At 41.2% G+C, this 17,166-nt stretch overlaps 1 protein-coding gene across 1 annotated transcript in view; it reads left to right on the forward strand.

Moving 5' to 3' along the window:
* The window catches only part of mpped1 (metallophosphoesterase domain containing 1), an 81,411-nt gene extending 65,859 nt beyond the window's left edge, over positions 1-15,552 (forward strand). The window contains exons 5-7 of the mRNA XM_046379215.1: positions 4,173-4,288; positions 10,113-10,226; positions 14,559-15,552. Of these exons, the coding sequence (XP_046235171.1) occupies positions 4,173-4,288; positions 10,113-10,226; positions 14,559-14,677 (349 nt within the window). The 3' untranslated portion in view covers positions 14,678-15,552. The remainder of the gene's footprint in view (positions 1-4,172; positions 4,289-10,112; positions 10,227-14,558) is intronic.
* Positions 15,553-17,166: the final 1,614 nt, after the last annotated feature.

Genomic DNA, 17,166 nt, shown 5'->3' on the forward strand with positions numbered 1-17,166 from the left:
TTGATGATCACAAAATTAAAACAAGCTGCCGCACTTCATAAAGGATACTGTGATCCTCAGCTGACAAAATGATAGACTGGATAGTCATTGTTTGAGGTATACTGCGTGACAGCGTTGAGGTAATGATTTTTTAATGATGTACAACCTCTAAAAAAGTTAAAAGAAAGCTTTTTAATTTGAGAAAGTATTATTTCAGAAATTTTTAAAGGACTTTTAAAGCAGCATTGATTACTTGTTATGTGTACTGAAAGACGATAAAAGCGGTTTTGACTGATTTAGCCCATTAAATGCAAAGAGTGCCAACCAAGAATGCGTTCAGGAATGCTAGGACACTCAATACTGTTTGCAACAGCAACTCAGTGTTATTGTTCAACAACTTTCATGGCGTAACCCTTTTCATTTGATCCTTTCCAGTCGTTTCTTCCTCTCGGTTTAATTTTCTGAGAACGTGGTTAAATCTTCACAAATCTGGGATGTTAACACATGGGTGAGTGGAGCACCATCAAGAGTGAATGATATTCCCTGTTTGTACTGAACCGCGATAGCATGCAAGGATCACATAACTTAAAACAAAACATTAGGTTGGCAAAAAGTTCAGTGTTGAGATTCATATTCAGGCTTGTCATTGCACAGTACAGGCGCTAACACAGTGACGAGATTAGTGAAGCCGTTTGATCTGGTGCAAAGTACAGGACTGTACACTGATCAGCCGCGACATTAACACCACTAACAGGTGAAGTGAACAATGCAATGTTCCGCAGGGAAAACTTGGGTTCTGGGTTCAGTCATGTGGATGTTCTGTTGGTCTGCAGCTTGTACTGCTGTTTATCTGTCCTGTGGTCCAACTGAATTATATTTAGATGGGCGGACAGAATAGAAACACATTTTGCAGTTTGTCAGAAACTGACAAAAGTCATTGTTATGAACGTTTTCTGATCGACATTGTCTGTTATTGAACTTACACAAAAGGCGCCCTGCTCTTGTAAACAGAGAAAAGTTGTATTTACAGTGAATGTGTGTTTCTTGTAGATCCAGCAAACGGCGGTGAACATATACAGCCAGGGTTACATTCCCTCCCTCACAAACCATGAGACGTTTATGAAACCTGCATTATTAATATGCCTTTTGCTGCTGCACTGATACGTTTAAAGCACATTAATGCAACCTGCAGATGAACGGAATTGTTTAAAAATGCTAGAATGCAATATCCGTGTCCACTTTAACATGGATGTGTCAGTTCAAAAGAAATTCAGTGCGTTTTCATACGAACGAACAAATGAGGACCTGCACACTGAAACACTGTTCCGTAGCGCCCCCTAGTGATCAAAAATGCCACCGCGTACCTTTAAATTTAGGGAACTAAAGCTATTTGAGTGACCTTTGCAAAAGCTTGTGAAGTTATGAAACAGTCGTGGTTGTGGTGAAAAGAAACCAAGGTTGGCTGTTGGTAAAGAGACAGAACGCATATTACAGTGTCAGTGTTGTACATCTCTTCACCCCCTTTTTTGGCAAAAGAGGTTGATTTTTATGTAAATATAACATTTTTATGTAAACACAAACAGGGCAGGACTATTGTCTACCCCTTCTGACTGGGTCCTGCTCTGTCCTTCAGCTCTAGCAAACCAATCTGTGCTGGCTGAAGTGAACGTATCGCTATCGGTGCACCAGTGCAGGAAAATTACCACAGACTCCACTTTTTTTCCTTCTTGTTTTTAAATAAGATAAGAGATAAGAATGTCTCATCTTATCTTATCTCTTATCTTATTTAAAAACTCTGGCACACTGCAAAGTACGGAGAGATTTATCTGGCTCGGCAAGAGCTTGAATTTAACAGGCACACCAAAGGTTTAAGCATTGGAATACATAAGTGATGCTGTCATTGCAGTAGTGCAGGAACAGTAATGATGGAGCTGATTTTCATAGTTAACTGAAATGAAGTGAAACAATAGTTCCCTGGAGAATAAGAAATCAATCTAAGCACTGGGCATTCTCTGGAAAATGGTTGTGAATAATTTAAAGTGTACACGATTTGGTTAATAAAACATGCAAATATTTAAATTGACTTGAACTGCTTTATCCATCCATCCATCCATCCATCCATCCTTCCACGCATCTCATCACTTGTGCCCTTCATCCTCATGAATCTTTCTCTTTGCTCATGTATCACTCCGTTAGGACGAATCACCATCCGTGGGTCATTATTAGGGGAAACCTCTTTACTGTCTCTCCTCTCCTCTTTTGACCTCTTTTCATCCCTCCATTCACACTGAGAGTATATGTAGCATCAATCGCACCGCTGAACTCATTTCTTTTTAATTGAGATGTCCATGTTAAGATGGACATGAATATTACATTCCACAAGCCCTATTAATATGCTAAGGCCAGTCTAAATGTTTTAATATTCGCAGCGTAAATTATTGAAATTGTGTGCATGGGCAGCGCCAGATCATTCCTCAGAAATGTTTAGTCTCTGATGTTCAGGAAGTGATGGAATTTTAATCATCAGCTCAAATAGGACGTGATTTCCCATGATGCACTGGCACATGTGTTTGACCACCCCTCCCTGGCTGGTGACCTCTGCATCATCATCTTTAACTTTCTTAATCAGAGAGAAAGAAAAGGAGACAGTGTGTGTGAGAGAGAGAGAGAGAGAGAAGTATTTCATCCTATCTTCAGTCTCGTCTTTCTTGTCTCCCCATCTGTCTTTTAAGTCCCTGAGCATGTCAGACACACACACACACACACACACACTCCGGAAATTATTCTAAAAAAATCCTCATCTGATGTTCCACTGAGCACAGACGCGTCGGGCATCGGCCATGGCGATAAAGTTGGCGTTTCGAGTGACTGCACTCGGCAATTTAAAAAAAGGCGGCAGCGGCAGACGTCGTCGCCTATGGTTGCGCTCACACACACGTGCTGCGTGTTGGAGAGGAAGATGGATCGGAGTACAGATTGTAAGTGACATGTTAATTTCTCCTCCGTCACTCACGGTCGAGGCGTCCGCTATCAAAGTAAAGGGACCCGAGCCCCAGCCATCAACGCTCTCCTCTTCTTCCTTTCTCATTTCTTCCTTTTACTTCCCTCATCTTCCTGTCATGGAGCATTCCAGGGTGCAACTGTGATCAAGGAGATGTTTAATGTAGCTTTCTGCTACACCCGCCCATCCTGGAATCTGTTTGATTCTTCTCCTCCCCTCCACTAGATGACTGCTCTTCATAAGCCCCCCTTTTGGCTTCTGATCTTAAAGGCCAAACCACAAGTCCTACTAAAAGGAGGGAAAAGACTGACGCTTGTTTGTGTGGGGGAAGTGAAGGCGTACACACTGGATTTATGATTGTTGCTCTCTTTCTTATGTACGTGCAATGTATTGCTCCAGGCAGAAAATTACATTTAGAATGGCACAATTAAGTTCTCTTAAGAAAAGTCAGAAAGAGTCAGTACTATGTGTCAGCTTTAATAAGATCAGTCAGAATTTTCATGAAGCAACAAAAGATGGAACAACAAGATGTTTACTTCTAGTGCCGAAAAAATGATTATGTTAGACCCTCGTCAGAAACCTGACATTTGACTCAGCTGTGTCAGCAAAAACTCATTCTAAACTTCAGTAAAGTTCGGTGTTATTTTGTCCACACTATTTCCAGAGTTAAACGGTTGATAAATGGTTCACCCCTCACATGAGCACATTACACTGTCTGATTGAAACATCCAGTTTTAACAGGAAACAAAATTTTAATGCAAATGTTTTGTTTTAATCATCTTTGCTTTCATTGAACAGTGACAAATGTTGTTTCTAATTATTTGTTCTGAGATTGAGTTTATGAGCACATTTTACATGTCCAAATGTTTAATATAAAGCACAGAGTGCCTTGGGACTGCTGCACACCGCACAGCAGATATGTGTGTTGCAGGATGTGCGTGAAGCTCTGCTGTTTGGTTTTGTGTTCTCAATACAACCACTATTAGACATGTAACTCATTTGAATGGCCAGTATTATTAATATAAAGTTTAACAGCCAGGACAGGAATGACAGAGAGAGGAGATGCATGATGTCTGACCACAGCTGGCAGATGAATTCTAGATTCAAAACATCCTATGTGATGATGTCTGAGCCTCTGACACTGACCAAACTGCTTCTCTCCCTTTCTTTGTGTGTGTGTGTGTGTCTATAGGCAGCCTTGGTACTACGGCTGGGGCTTCAACCTGCCGCGGGGTCAGGCTCTGCTGGACAAATGGAACCAGGTCCCTGATAACACAGACATCCTGGTCACACACTGCCCCCCACTGGGTGAGACACACATTACAGAACACTCTCTCTCTCTCTCTCTCTCTCTCTCTCTCTCTCACACACACACACATACACACACACACACACACACACACACACACACACATACACACACACACAGTATGTGAATGGGACTCAACAGGAATAAAAGCGTAATCTGTAACCAACAATTTAATGGAATGGGTGACAAAAATACTACTAATCCTTTGTGACAGTCGACTTGAAGCTCAGCAGCAAAGATGTGATCTCTGACTTCTGTTTGATCGGCCATGACTGGTACCAACCCCTTAATACATCATCTGTTTCCAGCTGTTCTGCAGGTCCATGGATTACATTAAAAGCCTAGATAACAACATCTGCATACAATGAATAGATGGCAGAATTACAGACCTCTTTCAGTAAGCTCTGGTGAGGCTAAACTCCCCGCTGTTTGTCTTTGCCGATGCCGTTTTACTCAGGCTTCCGTTACGATGTCACAGTGAAGCTGACCTTTTGGGCATAAAATGTGAGTGTGTGAGGTCACCTTTGATCACCAGAATCTAATCAGTTCATCCTTGAGTCCAAGTGGATGATTGTGCCAAATTTGAAGAAATTCCCTCAGTGTGTTAGATATTGTGCTCACAAGAACGCGATGAACAGACAGACGTACAATAGGAAAACATAATGGCTATCGCACAGAGGCGTCTTACGTCAATTACCAACACTTTTTAATGGACAAGAACTGACAAAGAGCACAGGATGAGATACAAGCACAGCAGTTTAATCACTTTTGACCTATTAATTAGGGAAAGTACGGCATGCGCACGTGTTACCATGGCCTACCGATTGACTTGCGTAGATATATAGCTTATAAAGATCGATTAGTTTTTGGGGGGTTTTTTTTTTGAGAAAAAGACAGTTTAATGATTTTTATAAACACAGACAGTCGACAGTTAATTCTGCTGATTGCTGTCAAATTCCCCATTTCAACCAAATTAACACTGATTCTCCTGAGTAAGAAATAACTGCAGACTGAAATCAGGCTTCATTTGTCCGTACTGCTGAAATGTCTTCATTGGGGGTCTCTTTATTAGCTAGTATTTGCGGATGAGCGTATATTTGGTCTTAGTCACGTCTTCTACTCAGTGAATAGGTTAAAATACCACTCTGACACTGACCGCTGCTGTCGACACCAAAAGGCGACCTCCTTAGTATCTCTTGATTTTTACCCCCTCATCCACGACGTGTGGACAGAACTTCCAGGAAGAGTCCAGAGTGTCGCTCCGGGTCACACGCTCCGGCAAACACACACTCGACATCTTGTGGAAATGTGAAACCTGTGCGGAATGTGTGGTTTGTACTTCGAGCAAGAGCGAAAAATCCACTGTGGACACACACAAACACACAACACACCGAGCTGTACATACAAGTGCAGAACTTGTAACATCAATTTATGTACACAGCCATGTAAACTGATGCACTGAAGCATGTTCACACAGGGAGACACACACACTGCATGCGCACACACTAAAGCACCAGTAGGACTGTACATGTAGACCATGTGTGTGTTCACTTTACGCATATACCCACATGTGCGCGCACACGGATGCTCGATATTTAAGACCATATGTGCAAAATATGCAGGGTCAGGATTTTCGATGTCATGAGTTCAAACTCAACTCTTCAAATAACCTCAACACAAATGGAAACAGCCTGATCCGATGATCGGTTTTCAGATATGTAAAGTTTATATTCAGCGGTTTCTTTTGCTCACTAGACCCGTCCTGTAATTTGCACTGTTTCCACCTGCTCTTCAGAGGCAGACGATTTTCCCGGGCTAAGCTGTCCATCATGTGCAGAGATTCAAAATCTCTCTCATAGTGAGTCCTGGTTGGTCAGACTTTAACCCTATTTTAATCATCTGTCATATCTTTTTTTAAGGTGATTGTGTTGCTCACCCCAAGATGAGGGGGCAAAAACTTCAAAAAACTTCAAACTTTGACCAAACACCGTGTGGCTTCGAGGAATGACCCAAGTCTACAGTTTTAGGAGACAGTAGCCAATGTACAAAAGGAGGCAGTTCATGTATTATGGCCTCATAAATATGGTGGTGCATACGTGTATAAAATGCCACTATGATCAATTGGTGACAAAAAAACCCCCAAAAAACGGTTGAATTTATTATTTCCTGAGCTAAACGAAAAGCAGCATTTGTTTCCATAACAGAAGCCCAACACCCAACAACAACAACAAAAAAATCTCACTAGAAAAAATAGAAACTCTTTAAACCACTTTATTATTTAAAGTACATTTATTCAAATGTACTGTACTGCAACTACATCTGAGAGGTAAATATTGTAGTTTTTGCTTTTACATTTGCCTTACAGCTTTAGTTGCTACTTTTTTATATCATTCCTGTTTGTGATAAACTGAAGGACGAAGTGTTGAGAAAATTAAGATAAATAAACTCTCTTATGGTTTAAATGAGCTCAACCTTAAACATCTGCAGCAACAAAATGCAACATACACATAAACAATATAAACAGTGACAGAGTCTATTTTTCTGTAGAATAGAGTACTTTTACTTTACTTTACTTTTACTTTTGACATTTTAAGTAAATTTTACTTGTAATACTTACACATGTTTAAGTGCACTTTAAGTACAGCATCTGAATTTTCTTCCACCACCACCCAGCCGGACTTGAACTGCAACTACAACAAAAACACACACATGTTCATTCAAACCACTCGCACACACAACACACAGGTATGTGCGTGTATCTGTCTACAGACACACACACATTAAGAGCACACTCTCTCTGAAAGTGGTTTATTTTCTTCTCAAATGAAAGAGAGCAGTGAACGTAGCGCTGATGAATCATCGTTGCACTGAGTGGATGAATAAAGGGTGAAGGGAATCAAAGTGATGACTCACACGGTCCGGTCTGCTCGGCCCTCTCCGCCCAAAAACACACTCTACCCTTAGAGGAGATTATTAACCTTCTTAGTGATCACCTTTCAGCTTCTGACACACACGCACACACTCATTACACGCAAACATCACAAGAGTTGGATCAAACACAGATGCTGGCTCACGAGCCAACTGACATCCTGTACACACGTCTCTGTCTCACACACACGAGCACACACACACACACACACACACACGTTCCTCTGTCTCTCTCCCTCTCTCTGACTCTCGCACACACACGCTTTCACACCTCATCTCCCATTGCAGCTGTGGTGTTCAGACGAGTGTGTGTGATTGATTTCTGTGGCTCCGTCTCGGTTGCGAACGCCGCCGTTTATTTTCCATTCAGCTTAGCGATGTGTCTCCAGCTATCTGCTCGTAAGCCACCGGCATATGGAGCAGCTGCAGCAGGCTACTAATGCATGAGACAAACACGCACACACACACACACACACGCAAGACTGGAGGGAACAGAGTGAGAAAGAATGAAAGATAAAGGAAAGAGGGAATGGAGGACAAAAGTGTGGATTCTTTAAAGCGCTAGAGGCCAAGAAAAGACATCCACTTTTGAGACATGTTTGCAAAGAAGGAAAAACGAATGATGGACAAGAACGTGAAGGAAAACGGAGTTGGGGCAAGACGTTGTTTCGCACTGCGACAAAAGTGCCCGTCTTTTATGAGGCGCGATAAAGCGGCAGATCGGCGGCTAGAGAGGAAAATATGGCCTCTTTATCTGGCTGTGAGGAAGAAGTTAACAGCAGAGAGAGGGAAAGTGAGACAAAAAGAGGAAAACAGGCTCAGTGCCCAAAGCAGCAGCTGCTTTGAAACAAGCGGCACATTAGAGCAAAATACCCCGAGACACAAAAAGCCCGAGCTCGTAACTTCACACTTCACTTCCACTGTCTCCCAAGGCTTGTAAAGAATACATTTACAGTTTTAAGGCATTTTATACCTAAAATGAACTAAAAGTCTGTGTGTGTGTGTGTGTGTGTGTGTGTGTGTGTTTACAGGTAGATGTGTTTAGAGGACAAAGTAGTCAGACTGTATCATTTTGCCAGCATGACAGATTCACTGCGAGCTGGGAACATGGAAGTTTTTATGACTGTGTTGAGTATGAGAGGGTCCATTAACTTTGCCTTGAGTTTGGTTGTAAAAATGAAAATGTATAAAGAATCTTAAAGTCATCCCTCGAGAGTCTTTTCACTTTTTTTCTTTGTCTTGAACCAGTGAGCAAGTTCTTAAAGCTACCAAATCGTGATTGGTTATGACTCACTTGTCAAGAGCATAAAATTACAATGTATTTGGCCACAAACCTTTTTAAAGTTTGGTCTGGGGACAGGACTGTCTTTTTTTTTTTTTTTTTTTTTTTTTTTACAAATGCTTTGATTTACTGCTACATATAATGAAGTCTTTCCACCAGAAGAAAGTGTTTTTGCCGTGTTTGTTTTTTCCATTCGCTCTTTGTAACGAATCAAGTAAAAAATTAAGCACTTGAGACTTGAGCTTGGACTTATCCTTAAAGACATGGGACTTGGCATGCCTCTAAAATCTCGAGACTCGACTCGAACTCGTTCTTGAAGACCGATGACTTCACTCAGACTTGCCCTGAAAGACAAGGGAACAGGTTTGAACTTGTCTGTTAAGATTTAAGAGTTGACTTGGACTTGTCCTTATAGGCTTGAGACTTTACAGGCCTGTAAAATCTTGAGACTCCCGTACAGATATTTTACTGCTGGCAAAGACAGAACTTTCTGGTTCCCGACTATGTCAGTTTTTGCAGCAAGTCATTAGGGAGCTTCCAGTCTTCCCTTTTCTCCGGTGGGCTGTCATTCATTCTGCCTGCCACCCCGCAGTCCTATAGGAACACACACACCTCACCACAGCACACTCAGCGGGTTCACCATCAGTATGCGAGTGGTCCTTAAACCTGTTCCTCCGTCGGTCCATCATTTTCGTTTCATCATTTCCTTTTTTTTTTTTTTTTTGATAATTCATTCTTTTGTTTGCTTCACTCTCTCTTTTCCTTTGTGTTTACATTCTTATTCCTGTCTGGCCTGAGCGACAGACGGCAGGAAAGATGGAGGCACGAGCTCCTCAGTCATTTTATTTCGCCGACTTGATGCTTTTATTGACTCAGCATCAGCAGCATCCCTCTTCACCACGCAGCCACTAAATCATATACACTCCATGCTTCATCCTTGTCACACATAGTGTGAAGCCTGCATCTGTGTGCGGTCGTGATTGATCTTTATTTTCTATGGCTGCTTTCTAAGAGTCAGTTTTTGTTTTTTTGGGGTTTTTTTGTTTTTTGTTTTTTTTTCATGCTGCAATGTGCAGTTTGCCATTAAACAAGGAGTCTGAAATGGAGTGCTTCGTTCTAAAATGTGATGTATTGCTTTATGAAGGGATATGAAATTTACAACCTTAATGGAGATACTGCAATGGAAACACAGAAAATCAACCCAACACTATAAAACATCACGCTGTTGTCCATTACATGCATTACGGAAATGATCCAAACAGGATCATTACTGTATAACTGCCAGTTTATGTAGCAAAGTAAGGACCAAACATGTGACTGTTCCCAGTTATTCTATCATGTACAAAGGTTAAATCTGATGGAATCTTGACAAAATATGATTCAACATTCAACATTAAAATGTGTAAAAATGACTTGACCTTTGTTGTACATTTTGTTGACTTGTGTGCTTACATTATCCCGAATGTTTCCAACAATGTTCATACCCTGAGAATTAATAATCATTTTATTCTTGGGGGTCAAGGACCTACACTACCTGGTTACTGAAATGTGATATACATCTATGATAAAATTTAATGGTTAATTTAATGTCATTGTTCTGCTCTTCTCTGCAGGTTTCCTCGACTGGGTGCCCAAAAAGATGCAGCGAGTCGGGTGTATGGAGCTGCTCAACACGGTCCAGAGGAGAGTCCAGCCCAAATTACATGTGTTCGGACACATTCATGAAGGTACGTGCACGGGCTCGTAAAATACTTCAACACGCACACACACACACACACACAAACACAGTCTTGTTTCCATCACTTTTGGGGACATTACATAGACATTACATTCATTTCCTGGAGGTCTAACCGTCATCTAACCATAACAATACACATGACTTGCCTAATCCTAATAAACCCTTACCTTAACCTAACCCTAACCTCTACCTAACCTTAAAGCAACTCTTCACCATAATATTTAATGATTTACATTGTGGGGACTTGCATTTTGTCCCCATAAGTGAGTTGGGTCCTCACAATGTGACTGTGTGAACAAGTTTGTGTCCCCACAACTACTGCAATACACACACGCACACACACACACACACACACACACACACACACACTGGTTACAACAGAGGCACATGTCATGACCCACAGTCATTTAAAGCACACATGGTTTTCAGCATTTTGGCTTTCATTAATTTCATTCATAAACAACATTTTAGATACTGTCAAAATGACATGACAGTCACATAGATTTTATATTAAAACATTTAGTATCTATTTAATTTCCCTGAGGGAGTCATCCCAAAGGGATCAATAAAGTGAAGTCTAATAATTGATCACTTTGATTCAGATTTTTACAAATAAATATGTGTAAACACACAAGATCAATACAAATCATGAAAGCTATGAAACTTCTCACATTTGTCACTTGTTTGGTACAGAACGAAGTAAAGATCACATCATTACCATTTTAAAATTTTTCTTCATGTGCAAATGAAATGCAAAAATAATCATTCCCACTTTTTTATCGTTCAGCTCCAATAAAAAAAAAAAAAAAAAAAAAAAAATGTATGTGAACTCCAAGAAAAAAGTCTAAATTGTGTCTGTCAGTGGTCCAAGTGGAAATGAATAATAAATACAGAAATTGAGCCAGATTCAGCAATTTTTACTTTAAGAACTTAAAATTGTAATGAGGGCAGACCCACTTGATATAAGGGTGCTTTATCAAAAAACAAAAAAAAAAAAAGCAAAAAATAGAAAACTTCTGACAAAATCAAAAAAGCTAACAAGTCATCACCCACCAAATAATATGCCATTTTTACAGTTGTTGTTATGTTTTTTGCACCCCCACCCCCAAAAAGCCACCAGAGAAATCAGAGTCAGTTAATAATGTTTTGTTTCTTTAATCACTTTCCTCATCATTCACTCTTTTTATCTGCTCTTAATAACAGATAAAAACAGGAAATTATTTTTTCCCTGAAATGCACAGGAGTTGCAGGATGTTTTTCTGCCCTGAGTGCTGTCTGCAGGTGTTCTGTTCTGTAAATTCACGACTAAAGGTGACATTTTGATCAACTCAGATCTAATCCCTGGATTCTGGTGGTCGTACAAAAGAAGGACTCATTTTAAAGATCTTTCAGTAAATGAACCTGCTCAACTGAAACAATAAAAGTGAAGGAGACCAAAAAAAAAGAGAAAACATTTCGAAAATTTCTATTCGCAGTGACAATTATACCCTTGACTGCACAAATTCAATGCCATTTGTATCTGATTAGTTAGGTTACCCCCAGTTGTGATGGATTTTTAGTCATGGATATAAACTAATTTCAACTCTTTTATTTACAGAATACATATTTTAAGGCTTATATGAATCCAAATGACCTGAAATAATAGAATGCAATATAAAATTTGAGAAGAAGAAGGACCTAAATTCCAATTTGGTTATCAACCTTATCACATTCTGAATGCGGCAGTTTGTTTACACACATTTTCATATTGTAAGACCTATTATACACTGCTCAAAAAAATAAAGGGAACACTAAACTAACACATCCTAGATCTGAATGAATTAAATAATGTTCTTAAATACTTTGTTCTTTACATAGTTGAATGTGCGGACAATAAAATCACACAAAAATTATCAATGGAAATCAAATTTATTAACATACGGAGGTCTGGATTAAAGTAGTGTGTGTGTGGCCTCCATGTGCCTGTATGACCTCCCTACAACGCCTGGGCATGCTCCTGATGAGGCGGTGGATGGTCTCCTGAGGGATCTCCTCCCAGACCTGAACTAAAGCATCCGCCAACTCCTGGACAGTCTGTGGTGCAACGTGGCGTTGGTGGATGGAGCGAGACATGATGTCCCAGATGTGCTCAATGTGCTCTTGGATTCAGGTCCAGAGGATTGATGCCTTCGTCTTGCAGGAACTGCTGACACACTCCAGCCACATGAGGTCTAGCATTGTCTTGCATTAGGAGGAACCCAGGTCCAACCGCACCAGCATATGGTCTCACAAGGGGTCTGAGGATCTCATCTTGGTACCTAATGGCAATCAGGCTACCTCTGACGAGCACATGGAAAGAAATGCCATCCCACACCATTACTGACCCACTGCCAAACCGGTCCTGCTGGAGGATGTTGCAGGCAGCAGAACGTTCTCCACGGTGTCTCCAGAATCTGTCACGTCTGTCACATGTGCTCAGTGTGAACCTGCTTTCATCTGTGAAGAGCACAGGGCGCCAGTGGCGAATTTGCCAATCTTGGTGCTCTTTGGCAAATGCCAAACGTCCTGCACGGTGTTGGGCTGTAAGCACAACCCCCACCCGTGGACGTCGGGCCCTCATACCACCCTCATGGAGTCTGTTTCTGACCGTTTGAGCAGACACATGCACATTTGTGGCCTGCTGGAGGTCATTTTGCAGGGCTCTGGCAGTGCTCCTCCTGCTCCTCCAGGATGGCGGAGGAAGCGGTCCTGCTGCTGGGTTGCTGCCCTCCTACGGCCTCCTCCATGTCTCCTGATGTACTGGCCTGTCTCCTGGTAGCGCCTTCATGCTCTGGACAGTACGCTGACAGACACAGCAAACCTTCTTGCCATAGCTCATGATGTGCCATCCTGGATGAGCTGCACTACCTGAGCCACTTGTGTGGGTTGTAGACTCCGTCTCATTGCTACCACTAGAGTGAAAGCACCGCCAGCATTCAAAAGTGACCAAAACATCAGATAGAAAGCATAGGAACTGAGAAGTGATCTGTGGTCACCACCTGCAGAACCACTCCTTTATTGGGGATGTCTTGCTAGTTGACTATAATTTCCACCTGTTGTCTATTCCATTTACACACCAGCATGTGAGTGGACAGTTTGATTTCACAGAAGCGTGATTGACTTGGAGTTACATTGTTTTGTTTAAGTGTTCCCTTTATTTTTTGAGCAGTGTATAAATCACCCAGTCACATACAGATAAATGTAGTGCAAATAAAATAAACACTGGATCAGCTACATTTTAGTATCATCTTTTCCTTAAAATCAATACATTTTTAAATTAATGAAATTCCTGCCATATAACCTTAGAGAACACTGAGATACTGTACCATAGCTTTCCTGAGGACAATGATGTTAAGAGTGTTTCAGAGAGCAGCTGAGCTGCCACATCCCTATCAGCATTTCATTCAGGCCAGCGAGGGCACCGAGGCCACCTCCCTGGACTGAGGATTACTTATTTCGGGGTTATCAGGTCAGCGCTGAGCCCGTGGAGCAGCAGTCCCCCATCAGAGACAACCAGATTAGAAACTAGATCAGATTTTATGACAGGAGAAATAGGCTGAACGCAGCCCTCTTCGTTAATGTGAAAGAAATTTAGAGAGGCAGAAATGATCCACACTGTGTTTTGTATTCATGTATTCCAAATTTAAAAGGACCAACACAGACATGCAGAGTTCTGTTCCAAGAGATGGTGAAAGTGACACCTACACTTAAAAAAGTCACCGATAGTGCAAAGTTAAATTGTAGTGCTTTTCTAGAGATGGTAGCTAACTTATGCTTGATGAAATGGTAACACTTTTACATCTTGCCATTTGGAAGAAACGTCGAGCCAAAGTGCCTTTTGAGCAGAGATTTTTTTTAACTGTAGTGGTGTTACAGTCACACTCTCATGCATACATTTGCTCAAACTGGATTCTCGCTGTTTTAGAAATGAAGATGCCCTGTGATATTAAGCGCTTATAACTAGACTATTTATTTGCACGTCCAAAAGATTTCCTCCGTGTTTGTGTATTTCTTACGATTCTGGCCTGATTGACAGTGGACTCCAGTATTTCCTGATTAAATTTGATCATTTACTCATGTGGCAGGGAATATTTACTGAGGCTCCGCATCCTTTTGGGGAGGCTAAATTAAGCAGTGAGCAGTAAGTAAGCAGTAAAAAAGCAGTAAAAATCCGATATTTATTGAAGGGTTGCCTTGAAGTGTTAGCGAAGATGCTCGCTGTTGTCTGGTTTGGAAACACACTGCAGCTTCTCTGAGGTGAGCTGATAGTGTGCAGAAGTTCACCTTTCTCACTGCTAACCAGGTTACGGCATGATGACTGACGGCACCACAACGTTCGTCAACGCCTCAGCCTGCACTGTCAACTTCCTGCCCATGAACCCGCCCATTGTCATTGACCTTCCGAACCCCAGAGCCACATGACTAGAGGAAGCTCGCCCCAAGACACCCGCTGCCAATCAGGAGAAAGAAGCCAGGAGAGGCAGGTGAGTTTGTGGGCAGAACGGACCGGATTCTGTAAATACAAAAAAAGTGTGTTTTTAATGCAACACGTACAGCACATGCCGGGAGGCAGAGCGGACTAAGTGAGGGACGGATGCTCCCTCATGCTATTTATGTTAGTTTATTTGCCATAGTTTCTTCATCTCAACGCTGAGTCTAAAAGCAGACAAATGGACGAAGGGACAAATGGACATTTCTCTGTGTCCTCTTTTACCGCACTGACAATCTGATTTTGGACTTAAGTGAAGCCCAGCGCCTCGTCTACAGCAGCAACGGAACATTTGCCAGAGGGACTGTCACAGAACTTTTCTCCCCTCCTACTTTTAAACATTAATTTCACATCGTTTTTCTTATTTCTTCCCCACTCCATAAACCACCCTCCCTTATCTTCCTGCTGTTTGTCTCATGTCCTCGGGCATGCTGGAGTGTTTTACCAGCATGCATATGTGTGTGTGTGTGTGTGTATGTATGCGTGTATATGTGAGATCAAAGCAAGTGGGTGAGGGCAGCAAGAGGTCTCTGCTATGGGCTGTGTGAGAGTCGGGGTGTCAGACATGTTGACACCGCTCCCCTGGGCCTCATTACGGCCCTCATAAGCCTCTTAACCGGCTGAGCGGAGGTAGCAGAGGAAACCACAGGCCTGCATTTTCTTTTCATTTTTTCCTTCCCTTCTATCCTCAGTGCCGTGAATGACTCGCTCAGCTTTTTAAATATGACCGGGAGGTCAGGCACTTTGGACTTGGAAAGGACAGCAGGTTACATATAACGTAAAGGTGCTACATGCTAATGCTGCTTCTGGACAGTCATGCTAACTCAGCTTCTGAGCAGCGGCGGTGGTTTCAAGGATTGTCCCTCGTGTTATTCATGGGAGAGTATGGAACATTTTATCCTCTTTCAAGTGGAATAAAGCTGTAATTACATGTACTGTAACTGGTCTATGTAAATGTTATCTATGTCAATGTAAAAACAAAAAAAACTACAAAAAAAAAAGTTTTTCTTGAGGATTTCCAAGTTGTTGCCATGCTTTTCGAAAAATCTTGTTAATATTTGTGTCCAGAAATTTGTGCTTGTTACATTTTCTTTAGTCTATTTCGTAGTAATGTAATTGATTGCTCGTAATGGTATTTTCTTCTCTGTGAAGCTGCTCGGCCTGATTTGGTGATTATTAATTCTTTCATGTCCCTTAGCAGTTTGCCTATGTTTTTTTTTTTTCATTTTTTTCCTTTGCTCTTTATTCTGAGTAAGGCCGTTCTGGGTAAGAGTCTGAATGTGCTTAGCATAACAAGACCACGTCACACTTTGATCTGCCTGCTCTCCAACATTATGTATGAGCGTTTCCTGAGGCTGCAGTTTACTCCCACTTCACTCTCGCTTCTTCAGCATATCAGCATTCATTGTGCTGCTTGATGTCTTAATGTTTCCAAATGGCCATAAGAGGAAAGAGCAGCTGAAATGCTCACCAAGAAATTCATGTCTGCCGATAATAGTGGGAGGTGCTTGCACTTGTTACAGCGTGCACATTGATGCCTGAGTGTAAGCCATTTTGGCAGATCCTCACTTGTTATAGGCACACATTTAAGGTTAGGATTAGATTTAAAATTTAGATTAAGATATTTTGAGAAGGGTGTAGAGAGTAGTGCGCTGCAGTTAAAACACATGCAAATAGAGAAATAGAATAATTTACCAATTTGGCAGTTAATACACCCAACACTTAATTTGCAAATTTGGAAGGCCTGGAACTCAGAGAAAAAAAACTGGTTTGAATTGTCAGTTAAGGTCTGACACTATGGTCACCTGATTATAAAACCATAAGGATAAATATTTATAGACAGTCTATATCTCCATGAGTATCATACCCATACAGTCAGGATGATATTATTGAAATATCTTCACTTGCTAGCTTACTTTCCAACACCACATAGTTGACATCAAAATCTCGATTTATTTTGATGTATTTACAGCCCTTCTTTACATTTGACATACGTCATATTGTTACTGTACTAAATCTATTAAGATATATTGCTTGTAAACCTGACAAAAGCTCCAAAATGTGAAGCACTTAGCAAAAACAATAGTGTGTTATGTTGTAGCACGTGAAGACAAGGTCAAGGGTTCGAGATTGAAAGGTTAACAATGAAGGCAAACACTCGAGAGCTACAACAGTCTGCAAAGACTTTACTTTTATCTCATCCTCTGCTTTGGTGCTTTGAGTTGGTCTGTTTTAACAGAAAACATCTCTCATTCACTAACTCTGATAAGATTTTGCCATTTGTTTCAATTGCTGCTAACCTACTAACTAAGCTAAGCTAACTAAGCTAACATACTCCTGATGAAAATGAACACTTCCTGCAAATGTTTCACATTAAAAGTATACTGGGAAAGAGAGGAATTATGCCCTTTAAGCCACTTGA

Source organism: Scatophagus argus, chromosome 22 (assembly GCF_020382885.2).
Source record: "Scatophagus argus isolate fScaArg1 chromosome 22, fScaArg1.pri, whole genome shotgun sequence".
NCBI classification, from domain to species: Eukaryota; Metazoa; Chordata; class Actinopteri; family Scatophagidae; genus Scatophagus; species Scatophagus argus.